The sequence below is a fragment of the Natator depressus genome, chromosome 8 (assembly GCF_965152275.1).
Source record: "Natator depressus isolate rNatDep1 chromosome 8, rNatDep2.hap1, whole genome shotgun sequence".
Classification (NCBI taxonomy): Eukaryota; Metazoa; Chordata; order Testudines; family Cheloniidae; genus Natator; species Natator depressus.
The window spans coordinates 46,386,832-46,404,920 of record NC_134241.1 but is presented as its reverse complement, the minus strand read 5'-3'; the positions used below and the strand labels follow the sequence as shown (position 1 = coordinate 46,404,920).

At 42.3% G+C, this 18,089-nt stretch overlaps 1 protein-coding gene across 2 annotated transcripts in view; it reads right to left on the bottom strand.

Annotated features, from left to right (window-relative positions):
* Positions 1–18,089, bottom strand: part of KIFAP3 (kinesin associated protein 3) — a 126,052-nt gene that overhangs the window by 29,806 nt on the left and 78,157 nt on the right. For both annotated transcript variants that reach the window (XM_074960930.1, XM_074960929.1), the window contains exon 19: positions 10,184–10,283. In XM_074960930.1, coding sequence (XP_074817031.1) covers positions 10,184–10,283 — 100 coding nt within the window. The remainder of the gene's footprint in view (positions 1–10,183; positions 10,284–18,089) is intronic.

Genomic DNA, 18,089 nt, shown 5'->3' with positions numbered 1-18,089 from the left:
GATATGTTGATTTGGTTGCTGATGCACCAGTTCCACAAGCTGACTGCTTCCGCACACCGGGAGACAGATCTCACTCCTCCCTGCTTGTTGATGTAGAAAAAGGTCGGCATGTTGTTCAACAGTATCAGGATGTGGTGGGTGCAGATGAATGGAAGAAAAGCCTTGCATGTCTTCTAGACTGCTCATAACTCCAGAATGCTGATGTGCATCCTGGACTCTCAGGGTGTCCAGGTGCCATGTGTTGTTTGGCTGACCATGTAAGCTCCCCAACCAAAAAGAGATGTGCCTGTGGTAATGGTGCTGTCTGGAGAGGAGGGAGGACAGGAGATGCCCACACATACCTGTTGAGGATTTGTTGTTCACAATAGGGAAGAAACCATCTTGGCAGGAATTGTTAAATGAAGTTCATTGGGTGGTGGTCTGGAGAGTATAACGACTGAAGCCACGCTTGAAGGCAATGACAGTGGAGGCTTGCAAATGGAGCAACATGAGTGCATATGACCTAGGAGAGAGAGGCATGTCTTGACTGGTACTCGAGGGCTGTTTGTGATCTGGGCTATAATATCGTTCATGGTCTGAAATCTGTCTGTGGGCACGTATACCCTTGCAGTGACCAAATCCAGGGTGGTGCTGATGAAGTCCAGAGACTGTGGAAGCGCGAACAGATTTTTCGGCATTTAGACTGACCCGCTCAGGGAAGAGAGGTGGTGTAGCATCATTAGAGTTGATGCATGGGCCTTCTGGCATGACTTAGCAACAAGGAGCCAGTTGTCAAGACATGGGAATACAATGAGATTGAGGTGTCTGACATGAGTTTCCACTACTGAGAACACTTTGGTGAAGACTCTGGAGGTGGTTGTCATGCCGAAAGGGAGCATTCTGAACTGAAAATTATTGGAGCCCACCATGCATCTGACGAGGCATCTGTGAGCAGGATGAATATCTACATGAAAGTATCCAGAGCTGTTAACTACATGTCCTTTTCTAGGGATGGCATTATAGAGGCCATTGTGACCATATGAAACTTGAATTTGTGAATGAAGTGGTTGAGGTGGCGGAGGTTGAGAACTGGTCTCCCTCTGTCCTTTTTGGGTATAAGGAAATATGTCAAGGAAAAGCTGCCCACTTAGTATTGGGGGGGGGGGGGGAAGGCTTGTTCTATCACTCTTTGCTCTAATAGGGAGTCCACCTCTTGCTTGAGAATTGTCTTGTGAGAGTGATCCCCAAAGGGGAAGAGGCTTGTGGAAGAGATATGGATGCAAACTCAATTGTATGAGATCAGAATGGATGATATTCAGCACCCACTAGTCTATTCTTATTGCACTCCAGGTGCTGAGAAAGAATGCTAGATGACCTCCAAATGGCATGTGAAGATTGGGCAATGTTGGGTTTAGTGGCTTTCAGCTCTCAAGATCCCATCAAAAATAGTGCCTCACCGAGGGTTGAGATTAGGATGCCAAGCCTATTGCTGAAGGTGCAGGGAAGTGGGTCCATTGAATCTTCTGCCTTGTGTGTGATGGTTCATAGGGCCTCTAATGAAAAAATTGTTGAGCCGTGGGTCTAGGTCTAGGCAATTATCAATGGAACTTCCTCATGGGGACAGGTGTATATATCCCCAGAGCGCAAAGGATAGCCTGAGAGTATGGAGGGAATTGTCCATCTTCTGACTGAATAACTGTGATTCATCAAAGGGGAGGACCTCCACAGTGTTCTGGGTCTCTCTAGGGAACCGTGACATGCTGCATATAAAACAATAGCAGTAGCCATGGCTCATGACGAAGTGTCAGCAGCATCAACTGTGGATTGGAGAGCAGCCTTTGCTATTAGTTTGCCCTCATCTCTCAACTGGAAACAAGCTTTGTCCTGTTATGGCAGACTATTAGTGAACTCTATAAACTTGGAGTAGTTCACAAAGTCATACCTGGATATTAGTGCCTGGTAATTGGCTATTAGCAGGTAAACACCTGTCAGGGATGGTCTAGATAATACTTAGTCCTGCCATGAGTGCAGGGGACTGGACTAGATGACTGCTCGAGGTCCCTTCCAGTCCTATGATTCTGTCCTGAACTGGAGTCTAGATCCAAGAAGACCTTTCTCCCCATAAGGCTAGGCGCTTACACTCTTCGTCCTTAGGAGTAGATTGGGAGTGTTGCTGTCTAGCCCTTTTGGAAGCTGCTTGGACTACCAAAGAGTCCGGGGAGAGAGAAGAAAAAAAATTCAGTCCCTTTGGCCGGCACATAATAGCGTCTTTCCAACTTCTTGAGCATGAAACTGCAAGTGACAGGGGTGTGACAAATAGTCCTAGCTGGCTCCATTATAGCTTCATTAACAGGAAGTGTTATTTTGTTGGATCCAGATGGGTGGAGGATGTCAAGGAGTTTGTGCTGGGATTCCTGAACCTCTTCAAGAGGAATAAGTAGTTCACCAGTAACTCTACAAAGATGATCCTGGAACTGCCTGAATTCATTAGAGGGGAAGGAGACATAGGGGTTACCACTTTGTCCAAAGACGAAGATGGCAGTCATGTTGGTTCCGGTAGAACTGCCAGATCCAGTGCATATTGATTGCTTTTCCTCCTCTGAAGGATCCTGAGGGCCGCCTCCTATGGGATGCAAGGAGTGACTCTCTAGCAGACCTGATCAACTCTGCAGGGGAGTATTGGTCCCAGGGCTCTTAACATCTGGGATGTTAGATGGGGTGGGATCTGAGTTACTACAGAGAATTCTTTCCTGGGTGTCTGGCTGGTGAGTCTTGCCCACATGCCCAGGGTTTAGCTGATCGCCATATTTGAGGTAGGGAAGGAATTTTCCTCCAGGGCAGATTGGCAGAGGCCCTGGGGGTTTTTCGCTTTCCTCTGCAGCGTGTGGCACGGGTCACTTGCTAGCGGATTCTCTGCACCTTGAAGTCTTTAAACCATGATTTGAGGACTTCAATAGCTCAGACATAGGTTAGGGGTTTGTTACAGGAGTGGGTGGGTGAGATTCTGTGGCCTGTGTTGTACAGATCAGACTAGACTATCATAATGCTCCCTTCTGACCTTAAAGTCTATGAATGTATGAATGTGGCCAGTAGGAAGTGTCTAAAGGGAGACATGGGGTGCCAGCAGCTCCATGCTCAATGCAGAGGTTGGTCCCAAGCTGATGTAAGTCTTTTTGATGGCAGAGGACATGTAGGGTGGTTCAGAGTCTTCCAATGAGGAGAAAGTTGATTCCTGTTCCAGAGGCGGTACCATCGGTGACGCTGAAAGGAAGTTGTATTTCAAGGAAGGAAAAGGCGATAAACCTCTCTGAGCGGTCAATTCCCAGGTGGTGTTATGACATCTCTGGAAAGGAATGGACCCGATCGAAGGGATTTCAGATCCGGGAGTGCAAAGATGTCCTGTGGACTGGCATGGAACCCAGTTCTCACTGCTGTGAGAGGGGATGTCTCCACCCAAACCATCAGCGCCTGAGAGGGTGCTGTTGAAGATGGTGCTGCAGGTAGGTGTTGAACCATCTTCATCAGTGCCAACAGATCCCAAGGTTTGGGAGGTGTCGATGAAGACAGTACCAATAGGTTGTGTTCCAGCACTGATGGAGCCTGATGTTTATATGGGCTTTCTTGTCAAGCTTCTTGGACTTAAGATATCCTAAGTCTTCTTGGGCTGAGGTGCTGGGCTTGCTCAGAGCTGAGCAGACTTCTTTGAAGTGGATTTCAAGGAAAACTTACCTCTATGAGAGTGCTTCCTGGGTTCCCGAGAAGACCCTGCAGGGGATTTATGGGGGTAGATTCTCTGGCACCAGTGTTGGACTTAGCAGCAGGAGGCTAACTCCTTGCTGAATCAGGCCAATGTATTGGGGGGGTGGGGGAAGAAGGGAGTGGGTTCCCTGGCTGGGTCCGATTGAGGCCTCATAGCCTTTTCCATGAGGTGTTTTCAAAGTCTGAGTTCCCACCCTTCTCAGGTATAGCTGGGGAACAAGCAGCAGATACTCACCTTGTTGCAATGTGAGCTTCCCTGAGGCAGTACAGGCAGCACTGGTAGTCATCACTGACCGAGAAGCACTGAAGGCAGGAAGTACAAGTTTGAAGCCTGGAGTCCTGGGCATAGTCCAGTGCCCGTAAAAATAGATTAATATTTTGGGGGAACACTTTCCCCTCTAACACTAAAATCTATGAAAAATACTATAACTATAAGCTGTACAAGATACTAAAAACTATTTAGGAAGCTAAATCTTATCTTAAGGGATGAAGCCAAAGCTACAGACACAGAGAGTTTCCGACCTGAGCCATGCAGCGGTCAGAAGTAACTGAAGAGGCGGTCAGTGCACCCTACCCTTTTTCCTCTCGGTCAGACACACAAGGTGAGCCAGGGCGTATGCACAGACCAACGGATGCTACTTCCAAATTCTCTGGCTCCACACACACAGTGCGCATGGGTAACCCATAGTGGAATACAATAGGGGCCAGCACTTCCAGAGGAAAAAAATCTATTCACAGCAAATGAAAAAAACCTGGATACAAGCTGTTAAAACAACCTCCTTCAGCCATGTATTTTCAGTTGAATGGAAAATATATCCCTGAGATCTGTTTGCATTCTGGTGCAGCAAAGCTTGGAGGAAAATGTGCATGCAGCATCTCTAGGTTTGTCACTATTTTATTGTGTCATATTAAAAATATTCCTTAAAAATATGCACCATGCACAAGGACATAGTTCCATTAAAAAGCTTGTATATCTGGGTACGTCCCTGCCATTTCAGGGGCCTCTGTCTTTGGTGCACCTCAGCTCCTCCTGTTCTCTGCCTGTGGCTCACCATACTTTAGTATCCTGAGGAGTGTAACACTTAGGGTACATCTTCACTACGGAGCTAAATTGGCGCTGCTGCAATTGATGCAGCAGCATCGATTTAGTGGGTCTAGTGAAGAGGTGCTAAATCAGTGGGAAAGTGCTCTCCCATTCATTTCTGTACTCCACCTCCCCAAGAAGTGTAAGTTAAGTCGGTGGCAGAGTGTCTCCTGGTCGACACCGCGATAAGTGGATCTCGCTACGTTGACTTCAGTTACGTTATTCACATAACTGGAGTAGTGTAGCTTAGATTGATTTACCACGGTAGTGTCGACCTGGCCTTAGATTCAATTTTGGTTGTTGGCTTGGTGTGGGGGTGGCTGGGTGGTGCTAGTGGCCTGTGGTATGCAGGAGGTCAGATGAACTGGTGGTCCCTTCTAGCCTTCACCTCAATGACTATGAAAACACAGGTCTTTCAACTGGATGTTAAGCTCACAAACTAACTTACCTGAAACGTACCATCTTTAGTTCTAGGCTGCTCTTCCAAAATGTACTGGGTCCCTAAAATCAGGGCTGTCACATTGCTAAGATGCCAACTTCTTAGTTGGGTGACCTGCCACATGTTAATGTGGAATGAGAGTTCCTTTACAATGGTGACACAAGTGAATAGATGCTGTGCTGTCCTGACACGGTCTCCTCCAACCAGACAGGCACTGAAATTGACAAAGATTCTGCTTGCCAAAGCTTCTGGATGGGGAGACGGACAGAGAGGGCAGCAAGTGACCAACCCAAAATACAGCGGAGGTGGTGATCCAATTTTAGCCTATGAGCATTTACAGCGTCCCTTCAAGGAGTTTTATACTCTGACATAGGAATTGATCTATCTAGCCCAGTATTCCTGTCTCTGACAGTGGTCAGTATCAGATGCTTTAGAAGAAAGCACAAGAAACCCCATGACAGACAATTTATGCCCTTAACATTTTACATCCAATCTAATGGATCTGTGGCTGACCTTATTCATATTTATTTCTTGGATTTACATTAGAATGAGACATGCCTGTCCTATGCTTTAGGGCACACAGGCCAGGTGCCTATAAGTATCTAATCCAGTTTGGATTCCAGTTAAGCTCTTGGCTCAATCACTCACCTATTTGAATAAGTGAACCTCAGCAGCTGTAGGTCTGCAGCCCCAGTGTCTACTGCAACAGAGCCCAGACCACAGTAGTTGAGTACTGAGAGGAAGTCAGTTGTTTTATAGTGGCTATTTGTTTGGCTGCGCTCATCCTATGTGACTACAGCATTGGGCCCTGCTTTGACTAACAAGTTTCCTCTTGTGTTTTCTCATACAGTACTGATGAAAATTTATTGATGATACTCAAGAGGCAGAGGTTGCCCTTGACCCTCAGCTGGAGTGTGCTGCAACCTCAAACTGTTGTCAGATGAATGCCTCTTTGCCTCTGGTGCAGCTGGTGTAGGTTGGGTCATCTCGTGCAGTTATCAGATACAGCTTATGCTGGAAACTTTTGGTGCAGAGGTGACAGCTTGAGCCCAGCTGTGCCCTTTTGAACATTTCATGGTGGGCCCATTTCTTTGGCCATGTCACCACCAACTCTCTCAGGCCAGGTGTAACTGTTGGCTACCACAACTCACTTAAGCCCTATTAGGGCCTTCTTTTACAATTACACCGTGGGCACCGATACCAATTGGGCCTGTTATCATGCATGCAAGCGCTCATTAGAGGTGCAAAGTCATGGGAAAATGAACCCTTTGTATCTGATTTGTATGCTTTATGTAGATTATAAATTCCTTGAGGCAAGGACTTTGTTTTTATGTCCTGTACGCTTTTGTACAGCATGCTGTAATTGTAGGAAATAGCCTCATGGCAATAGGACATGTAGAGTTTTAAGAGTCTCCGCGATATTGCTATAGAAAGGAGAAGGAAAATGTGGATTCTTCACAGCCAATGGTATTGACTCAGTTTCAGCTTAATGTTATCACTTGCCTCAGATTTTACAGGATGGTCTTAATTGGCTAGATCTGGACCCTTCCCTCAGCACCCCCCATCATCAAGTGAATTGAACTCTTCCTATTCATTCCAGAACATCTAAACCAGTCAGAAAGCACAACAAATAAAAATATGTTTCATGCAAACAGACTCAAAGCACATGTAAATATGTATCATTTCAGTAGCTGGCCATTCCTTCTCCCAGTAACTAAACTAGTTTATGAAAACTATCCAATAATTAGTAGAAAAATGAATCATTTTTATAACAAGAAACTGGTTTATTAAAAGCTGGAACTGGTTTCTCCCCCCACCCCACCCCAAATTCTTAACATAAGGTTCTTGTTAGCTTTAAAATGAAAGCATAAAAATACTGCAGAATTATGTTATGGTATGGATGAAATGTACACTATATAATAAATGAAAAGAACCCTGACTAGCTGCTATTATTTTTAATTAGGCTCTATAGCAAATATGGCTTTACCTTCCAACACCAGTTAAAATTTGGGGAGGCTGAAATCTCCAAACTCATGGGACTGGCAATTCTGTTGCTCATGCCTCGGAGCACTAAAGCATTTTACATTAGCTCTAAGCATCAGGAAATCCTGGCTCTTGGTGCCAAGAAGTTCAAAACGATAATGACATGTCTGAAAACTAGGATTCTCTGTCCGACTGCCTGCCTCTATTCTAACAAACAATTCTGACCCTCTGTATTGTAAATGGGACAGAACATTTGTAACAGTACATGCTGTTTCCAATTAGGTTGTCTCCTTATATGGCAGATAATTCCAGGGACAATCATATTGAAAAGCACTCCCAGAAACAGAATTTTAATTAGAAATCAGAATGTATTTGCCTGCGCCCTGAACAAAGAGCTGTTACCAAGATTTGTAATTTGTATTTATTCTTTTCATTTAAATGGGTCCCCAACTTTAATGCGTTGTGGTTACAAACAAGGATGTTCTACAAATAAGTTTTATTTTTAAAATATATTTGATGTAATTTTGCCATTCATTTGCTGGAAGGAGACCAGATTCAAAGCCTTAAAAACGTACATTTCAACAGAAGTTTGAAATGCAAGGTTCAGCAATCTAATGTAGCTCAAGGATGCCCAAACTTTTCCCAACCAAGGGCTTCATTGGCAAAGTGACAAGATCTTGATGGGGCTATTCTTAGTTTCCCAAAAACAAAGCAGACCGCAGCCATCTTCATCTTTAATAGGAACGTGCAGACATTGGGGACAGTCTCTCTCTCGCTAATGACATTCCCATCTAGATCTTGGCTCACCAAGATTGATAACTGCACCCTGTCATTTCCATGGGCCAGATCTCCATATTAAAGTTGAGAATGGCTGTGAGCCACACTCCATGAGTATGCCTACCCTCCAATCAGAGATGTGATTTCAACTCATGTAGCACATCCAAAAGCTTTAATCTAGCTAGCTTGGGTGTCACAGCAGTGAAGCAGCAGCAACACATGCTTCTGTGCAGGCTAGCTGCCCAAATAATTACCCAGGATTCCAGGTGGGCTTGTCCATGGTACTATAGCTTCACTGCAACAGGTACCCAAGTTAGCCATATTAAAGCAAGTCAGGTATAGACGTCTACATGTGCTGCATGCAATCATGCCCCCTAATTGTGGTATGGACATACCCTAGGACTCCAGAGGTTGCATCTGGCTTCCCTTTTCTTCAGTTTCTCCATCACTCATGGGCTTTAATAGACATATACATTTTAAAATAAATAAATAAATAAATAACAACTGTATCACAAGTGCTTTCACTTTAAAAAAAATATATAGTAAAAAAGTCACCACTACGTAAGAAAGATTTTGCAAAACAGTCTTAGCAGAAAGAAAAGGAGTACTTGTGGCACCTTAGAGACTAACCAATTTATTTGAGCATAAGCTTTCGTGAGCTACATCCGATGAAGTGAGCTGTAGCTCACGAAAGCTTATGTTCAAATAAATTGGTTAGTCTCTAAGGTGCCACAAGTACTCCTTTTCTTTTTGCGAATACAGACTAACACGGCTGCTACTCTGAAACCAGTCTTAGCAGAGTCAAGCTTGGGAAGTCATGTAATTGTCAACCCTTGTGTGTGCTGGGCTTGCTGGCATTTCTGTGGCAAGAATCCCTCCCCCAGTCAAGCTGCAAGGAAGCAGAAGGGGCTAGCACTGAACTGGAGCGCTCCTTAAAGAGCAATGTCAAACAGCCATGCAGGTGAGGTTTCAGATAGGAAGGTATATAAAGGGGAAAAAACCTGCATGCTTTCTAAGAGGTTCTCCTCGGGAAAGGAGAGCAATTACCTAGTCCAACTCAACTGTTTCTCAACAGATGATTTTAGGTAGTAATCACAGAATTTCCCAAACCAGATTACACCACTACCCTAGATGTTGGGATTTGTTCAGACTTTACATAAAGCTACTAAAGTTATTAGTTATTATTGGGGGAAGAAAAAAATAAAAGTCAAAAAAGGGTGGAAGCATGTCTCAATAACTTCTTGTAGAAGTGAATTCCACAGGATTACCATACTGTGAACGAAGTACATCCTTCTATTGGAGCGTACTATCACACATTCCTATCTGTCATAATTTGGCATACATGTCACATAAAATAAAGACTTTCCTAAACCCTACAGATGCCATGAAGAACAAGGAAGGATCTTCTTCTCTGAAATGGGAGTTTTCTTATTTGACCTTGTGAGCAAAGTCAGTCCAGAGATCCAAATTGAAACAGCTTGCTAAGATGACAAGGGAGAAAAGGTCAGAATAGAAGGGCAATTCAGACAAATGTCTCCAACAGCTCCAGGAATCTACAAGTTGAGCCAAAAGACAGACATCTTTCACCCATCCACAAGATTTTCAAAGCATATGACATCAGTAATCAAGCTGAGTGTTAGCTGGGAAGATTGAGTAAAATCAGGAAACAATCCTGACAGCTGAGAAACTTATTTTTAACAGCTTAAGAATACTGGAAACAATTCTGCTAGTTAATCAAATCCCCTAGCGTCTCCTTAGACATTTCCAAACAATGATGCCTGAATAGTGTTTGAATAATTGTCATAACATGTAATGAGTTGTGTGCTCTAGTTTTCTATTCCATTTTTATTGCCTTTGGAAAGCTATCAGGAAATACTATGCATACATTAATGTATTAGAAGAAATGTATAAGTCAAAAGGAAAACTGGATCCTCCAGTGTGACAAAACACCATCAAGTTTTGATCTATGATTTCCATAAACCTGCTTTCTCGATGTAAATCATTGCCCCAAGTATGTTTTTAAAATGTAACTCTATTAAAGCTTATGTTTTGGAAAGGAAAAAAAGTTACTCAAGTTGAAAAAATGTAAATCAAGCATTAAAAAGAAACCTGAATTAGTAATTTTCTGATTACATAAATTCTTTCCAAAAAGAGAGCTTTACCTGCTGGAGAAGGGATGTTGCCCGACTAAGTCTCCATTTTGGAGATGATAATCACTGAAGAAATCTGGACTCACTGCTCCATCAGGGGCTATCAGGCCATCTATGAAGAGACAAGAAATACAGAGGTTGAGAGACAGTGGCTTGTTGGGGGTGCCAGAAAAGCAGGCCACACAGCAAGTGCTGCTTTATCCCAGGCACGCTCCAGTCAGCAATCTGTGTCAGTTTAGGGATCAAAGACAAGCAGCAAGAAACAAGGCCAGCTCCTGGCTCAATAAGACAAGAGACTCACCGGGGCCTGAAGCAGACTTCACCACTCACAGCCCAATTCACAGCTCCTGTGATGGGCCACAGCTCAGAGCTGTATCCCTCACACCTTTGCCAGCAGGACTGGAAGAGATGTACAAGGCCCAATCCTGCCCATTCCGTCACAGCAGTGGGACCAGAGAAGAAGTAAATAAAGAGCCAAACACCAACTTCCAGGTCAGTGGAATAAAAATGGTGAGGCAACCTATGGCTTGATTCTTCAACCACTAGCCCCCACCCTCTTTTTGAGGCTGTTCCTGCAGGCAACTTCATGACTTGATTTCCCCCACCTTCCCAGTAGTTTAATGCCTCATAAGACTAGCCTAAATAAAAAATAATTTTCATATGACAGGCTCCTGGGGAACTCTAGGAAATGGACAGTTCCTTAGCTAAGAGTAATTTTACTTTGTTCCTTTTACATTCATCACTGGTAAAAGTAGTTGCATGTGTTTATAAAGTCACTACGACGCCTTAAAGGAATCACAGCCTTACCTGGTTTACAGAAGAGAGCAGGAAATTATGGAAATTTACTCTCAGTTACACCAGCAGGAAATTTACTCTCAGTTACACCAGCTGTTGAATGCGTCAAAATCCCCAAATGAGCATGACAAATAGTGTCAGTTCCATCAGAGGAATGCCACTTAGCAATACAGCCGTTCACAGCCACCAAGTTAGACAAAATTATGAGTGATATTAAGAGCAGCACTGCTCTGGCTATGACAATATTTCACCAGAGTTCTTGAAGCACTTCAAGGTTTGTGCTCACCAGTGGCGGGCACAGTTCTTCACCTGTGTGGTCAACGAAAAGCGACTTCCAAAGACATGGGGAATATTAAAAATCATTGCTCTCCTGAAACCAGGGGAAAGCCCACATAACGTTGCAAGTGGTTGACTGATATCTCAATTGTCTGTGCCATTCAAAGTTCTGAAGCATCTGATCCTTCCCCAGAAACGGAGTCAATATTCAGCATGGAGCAAGCAGAGTTGGAGAGGCTGGAGCACCAGCGATCAAGTACTGCTTTGACAACATTGAACAAAAATTGTTTTCAGAAAAACCTGAAGACAGGAGCCATATTTCTGGATCTGACAGCAGCATATGACATGATGTGGAACACATGGCTCTTAGTCAAATTGTCAAGAGCACTCCCAGCATGGGTAGTCAACATTGTTGATCTTTTCTGCAACAGATGTTTCCACATGGGAGACAGAGTTAGCATGTGGAAAAGAAACCAACAATCTACCACAAGGCTCTGTACTGGCACCAATGCTTTTCAACCTGTTCACAAATATCCTTCTGCTCACCCAGTCCTGCATGTTCACATACGCAGATGACATTTGCTTAGGCGTCCAAGCAAGGTTATTCCTAGAACTTGAAGATGTCCTAAACTCTGATTTGATTAAGTTGGCCAAATACTGTAGTCAGTGTGACCCAGGCATTTACGAGTGTGTTCCATCTTCACAATGCCAGAGCAGACCAAGAACTGAATATCTCTCTTGACTGACATCACCTGAAACATGAATTCCACCCAATCTACCTCAAAGAAACCCTAGCTAGATCTCTCACATATCTCAGCCATCTGAGGTAAACTGCAGCTAAGGTGACGACACTTAACATTCTAAAAAACCCTGGGTGCCACTTCATGGGCAACAAACTTTCTAACTCTCCGATCATCTAGTTTAGCCCTATGTTACTCTGCAGCAGAATACTTTGTTCTGGTCTGACCCCAGTCAGCCCATGTCAAGTTAGCTGACACACAACTACACTCAACCACGTGCATCGCAACTGGGATGATTCAACCCACACCAGTGCCATGGTTTCCTATGTTAAGTAACATCACTCCTCCATGCATCTGCCATGAGGATGTTACAGCCAGAAGATGAGGGCAAACCCGAGCATACCGCTATACACAGAAAGAAAAGGTGTACTTGTGGCACCTGAGAGACTAACCAATTTATTTGAGCATAAGCTTTCGTGAGCTACAGCTCACTTCATCGGATGCTTGCATCGGATGTAGCTCACGAAAGCTTATGCTCAAATAAATTGGTTAGTCTCTCAGGTGCCACAAGTACTCCTTTTCTTTTTGCGAATACAGACTAACACGGCTGTTACTCTGAAACCTGTCGCTATACACAGACTTCTTTGATGACCCAAGTACGTGCTTGTTGTCGAAGCACCCACTGTGGGCCCACTTACCCTGCCCAGATTTCTCTGCAATGTCCATGTGTGTGAAGAATGGTTTCTGATGTCAACTGCAGACCAATCTCTTATAACTGAACTGACCAGGCGTGTTCCTGGCTTTGACTTGCCATGCCATTCATGGGTCCTTCTGAATCAATTTAGAATGGGACAGGCCCAATGTGAGCCTTCATACCTGGGGCCAACAAGAGAATCCCACATGTGGCGATGGCCAAAGACAGTGTCACACATCACTGATGACTGCCCTCTGACCAGATGGGATGGTGGTCTGAGGTCTCTAAATCTGGCTGATGAGGCTGCTGCAATAGGTTTGGCAAGCTCCACACCCGATAAGAAAAAGCTGCATGGTGTAAATCCAGAGTCAGTCCACCGCTCCAGATTTATTTCAGTTAAAATGAAAGCACTGTTTATCATTATTGCTATTCTTACACTCTTGGTACATTAGTTGTTAATAAAAAGGGCACAGTTCTTTACCTGGTAAGATGTGCCAGGCTTTATTAGAGAAAACAAGGCTATCTCCATTAAAATATACAGTAACAACGAGAGTCTGAGGCAGCGTTTAAAAGTGAGTCCCCAGCCTTACAGATCAGAAAGCATTCCAATAAAAAAAAACCCCATGGAAGAAACAGATGCATTCTGACTGATACTTTAATAGTTTAACAGATGACAGAGAGATTCCTAATGACTAGGAAGTAACAAATGCCATTCCACTTTAAAGTAAAAGAGATAAGATCCAGGGAATCACAGGCCACTTAGCTTAACCTCTGTGGTTTCAAAGCTACTAAAGTTGCCTAAGCAGGAAGCAATGGAAAGTTACTTACAGACACGGGCTTAAAGAGGACGACTCAGGCATTCAAACAAATCTCTCTTTGCATTACAAATTTACCTGATTTTTTTTTTAAGATAATGTAGTGACAAATGATAAAAGGAATAGAGCTGACACATCTAGATTTCCATGAGACATTTGATGAGGTGCTACAGAGATTCATTTAGAAGATAATAGCGTATGGGAAAGTGATTGAAGACAACGTAACAGATTGTAAATGAAAAATGCTAGCCATGATCAGACAGCATTTTTAGAAGTGTAAGATGCGGTGGAAGAGCGTACAGCTAATTGCATACATGTGTGTACAGCATGAGAGAGAATAGAACCTGACAAGAAAATATTCTGACAAATAAATAATCCTGTCTTTTCACATTGTTCAGATGCAGGCAAAAGGCAAGTGTGCTATATAGAGTAAAATATGTCAAAGGAAAACAGATTTAATTGTATTAATACTTACATTGAGTCTCTCTTTCTCTCTCTCTATCTGAATTGTTAAACAAAAAAATAAGATGGAACCTAAGCATCTTTGCACTAAAGATATTTTCAAATTTTAAATATGCAAATTAAGTAATTTCATATTGTAAACATTAAGTTTTATGTCAAACTTATATCTCAAAACCAGGATTGTTATATATCTAAATACTTTTTTCATCCCTATCAATGGAAAAAGCATTACATTTTAACTTTGATACTGAAGTAACCACGCACTGCTTAAGGTTTCTTCAGTCAACAGTACTAGCATTCAAACCATAAAGCTCGGAGTTATGGACAACAAATGTATGAATTTGTAGGAATATAAAAGTACACAGTGTCAGTTGCATAGAATGCAATTACAGGTTAATCAATATCTGTTGTTACATATATTCGACATAAATTAAGGATGTGTATATTCAAAGCTGAGGAAACACTGAACTCATGGAAAGTTACTTTAGAGTCCTCTTTAGATTCTGATGTAGGTTTAGTCATTTTATGTGATGGTATTGATGCAGCACCACAATAATAACTCATGTCATTAGTGATTTGCAGAATTCTTACTGGTTGAGAGAAGAGATGTGTATTTTGCTTCGGCCAATCAGAGAGCAGGTCATCCATAAAAGTATCATACTGAACTTTCATAAATAAGCTGGTTCTGACTGAATGAAGTTTTGATTTTTGAACTTATGAACAAATAGTCCTTCAGAAATCTATATAACTGCAAAAAAAGATTCCAGCTGGTATAATAATCCATAGTCTTTTCAGAGTTATATTGTGTGTACATTGACCACATTTCAAGAATATAAATCTAACAGAGTTCAAGAACACACCCTTAGTGGCCCTTGACAGAAGGAAACTAAAAAGTGAATCTGTATTTTGAATATAATCATTTACTCTTCTACCTTAAAAAACCCAAAAAGACTTTTCAAACATCTGCAGAACATATAATTGGAAATCTGCCCCTCCTCCCCCGGTCAAACATCAATTCCAACACAAAAACCTCTGTTCAAATAATATTACGTCTGTAACATGAATGATTGAAAGCCAGGAAATTCAAAGTTACTGGTCACACACTGTCTCTAACACACACTACTGGGAAAAGAAATGGTCTACTGAAACAAGCAAAGGTCTATTGCAAAACTCTGGAAAGGGAAGATTACGACGGGCATGCTTTCACATCTTTCACTTCAGAAAGTGCAAAAAGCATTGCTATAATAAGAGATCCCTGTAACATCCTATGAATTGCTCAAAGAGTTTGTCATATAGGTGCAGTGCAATTAGATAAAGTGTTCAAAAAGGAAAAAAATAAATCTATAAAGCATGAGTATTGCTATGGCTAACATATATAATCAAATCTGTACATCCGCACACTATAGTGCTGACATACTTTGAAAGTAACTGTAAAACTGGCATTGGGGACTTCAATATTTATTCTCTCTCAGTAACTTCAGATAAAATGTATCCAGTTTACAACAGAAAGGTTTTTGGGTTGTCCTTTAAATTATTACCCTTCTTAAAAATTCTTCTTGTGATCTGAAACCCAAACTAAGCTCATGCATCAGCAGCAAAGGACTGCACATTTATATAGAAGGTAAGAATAACCAGGCTTTCCCTCCCTGCAAGAGTTTTTTCAGGAATATAAATCTTCAGGCTTCAGGGTGTTAACCCTCTTTAGTTAGAGGCTGGCTAAGGAAGAAACTTCTCCTGTGGGAAAGTTACTCTAAAACTGTCTCCCGCAGGGTGTCTTGCACCTTCTTCTGAAGCAGCTGACAACAGCCACCACTGGAAAGAGCACACTGGACTGGATGGATTGGTCAGATCCAGTTTGGAAATTCCTGTGTTTCTAGCTAAATTGCAACTGCAAAATCTTTAATGATGTGAGAGACGAAGAGAGTCCATTTCATCTCCCAGAACTTTTGGCTGGGCATTACTGATATGAGTAAAAATTAGCAAACACTTATTTTTTCTTTAAAACCACTGACTGCATACACATAGGGACCAGGTCTATAGAGTAAGAAGGTTCCACTTTTACATCATCATTTTTTGTGACCACAGCCATTCTAATTTTCAAGTGACAATACTTTTTCTTAAGGAAAAAATTATAAAAAATGGAAACCAGAATGTGTAAAAAGATAGCTTTTAAGCAAGGTTTTACTCAGAGAAGGAAACCACAGGAATCTCTAGGATATATTCTCTGTGTAGGACATTTATATCAAATCAATTATTTGCAGTGTTGTTGTAGCTGTGTTGGTCACAGGATATTAGACAAATGAGAGGGGGTGAGGTAATATCTTCTATTGGATCAACTTCTGTTGGAAACAAGCTTTAGAGTTTACACAGAGCTCTTCTTCAGATCCTGAAGTCAAAAGATGATTTTTCTGGCTGCCAGCAAAACAGGGATCTGCACATCCAGATGGGTTCTTTCTAAGTCTTACATCACCCTCAGAAACAAATATGTCACAGTTGGATCTTAACTGACACGCAAGGCAAAACAGAATCCAGCTTCAACTTCCATAGCTGCACAGCTCCAGGAGGTTAAAGGGATAAAAACTTATTTGGTTTCATTTGCAAAGCAAACCAGCTATGGGCACAAGAAGGTGGTGTGAGGCATAACAGAAAATGTGGAAATGGCAGAGGTCCTTAATGACTTCTTTGTTTCGGTTTTCACCAAGAAGGTTGGTGGCAATCGGATGTCTAATATAGTGAATGCCTGTGAAAATTAAGTAGGATCAGAGTCTAAAATAGGGAAAGAACAAGTCAAAAATTACTTAGACAAGTTAGATGTCTTCAAATCACCAGGGCCTGATGAAATGCATCCTAGAATACTCAAGGAGCTAACTGAGGAGACATCTGAGCCATTAGCAATTACCTTTGAAAAGTCATGGAAGATGGGAGACATTCCGGAAGACTGGAAAAGGGCAAATATAGTGCCCATATATAAAAAGGGAAATAAGGACAACCCGGGAAATTACAGACCAGTCAGCTTAACTTCTGTACCCATAAAGATAATGGAGCAAATAATTAAGCAATCAATTTGCAAACACCTAGAAGATAATAAGGTGATAAACAACAGTCAGCATGGATTTGTCAAGAACAAATCATGTCAAACCAACCTGACAGCTTTCTTTGACAGGGTAACAAGCCTTGTGGATGGAGGGAAGCAGTAGATGTGGTATATCTTGACTTCAGTAAGGCTTTTGATATGGTCTTGCATGACCTTCTCATAAACAAACTAGGGAAATGCAACCTAGATGGAGCTACTATAAGGTGGGTGCATAACCGGTTGGAAAATTGTTCCCAGAGAGTAGTTATCAGTGGTTCACAGTCATGCTGGAAGGGCATAACGAGTGGCCCCGCAGAGATCGGTTCTGGATCCAGTTCTGTTCAATATCTTCATCAATGATTTAGATAATGGCATACAGAGTACACTTAAAAAGTTTGCGGACGATACCAAGGTGGGAGGGGTTGCAAGTGCTTTGGAGGATAGGATTAAAATTCCAAATGATCTGGACAAACTGGAGAAATGGTCTGAAGTAAACAGGATGACATTAAAAAAGGACAAATGCAAAGTACTCCACTTAGGAAGGAACAATCAGTTGCACACGTACAAAATGGGAAATGACTGCCTAGGAAGGAGTACTGCGGAAAGGGATCTGGGGGTCATAGTGGATCACAAGCTAAATATGAGTCAACAGTGTAACGCTGTTGTAAAAAAAGCAATCATCATTCTGGGATGTATTAGCAGGAGTACTGTAAGCAAGACACGAGAAGTAATTCTTCCGCTCTACTCCACACTGATTAAGCCTCAACAGGAGTGTTGCATCCAGTTCTGGGCACCACATTTCAGGAAAGATGTGGACAAATTAAAGAAAGTCCAGAGAAGAGCAACAAAAACAATTAAAGGTCTAGAAAACATGACCTAAGAGGGAAGATTGAAAAAATTGGGTTTGTTTAGTCTGGAGAAGAGAAGACAGAGGGGACATGATAGTTTTCAAGTATGTAAAAGGTTGTTATAAGGAGGAGGGAGAAAAATTGTTCTTAACCTCTGAGGATAGGACAGAAGCAATGGACTTAAATTGCAGCAAGGGTAGTTTAGGTTGGACATT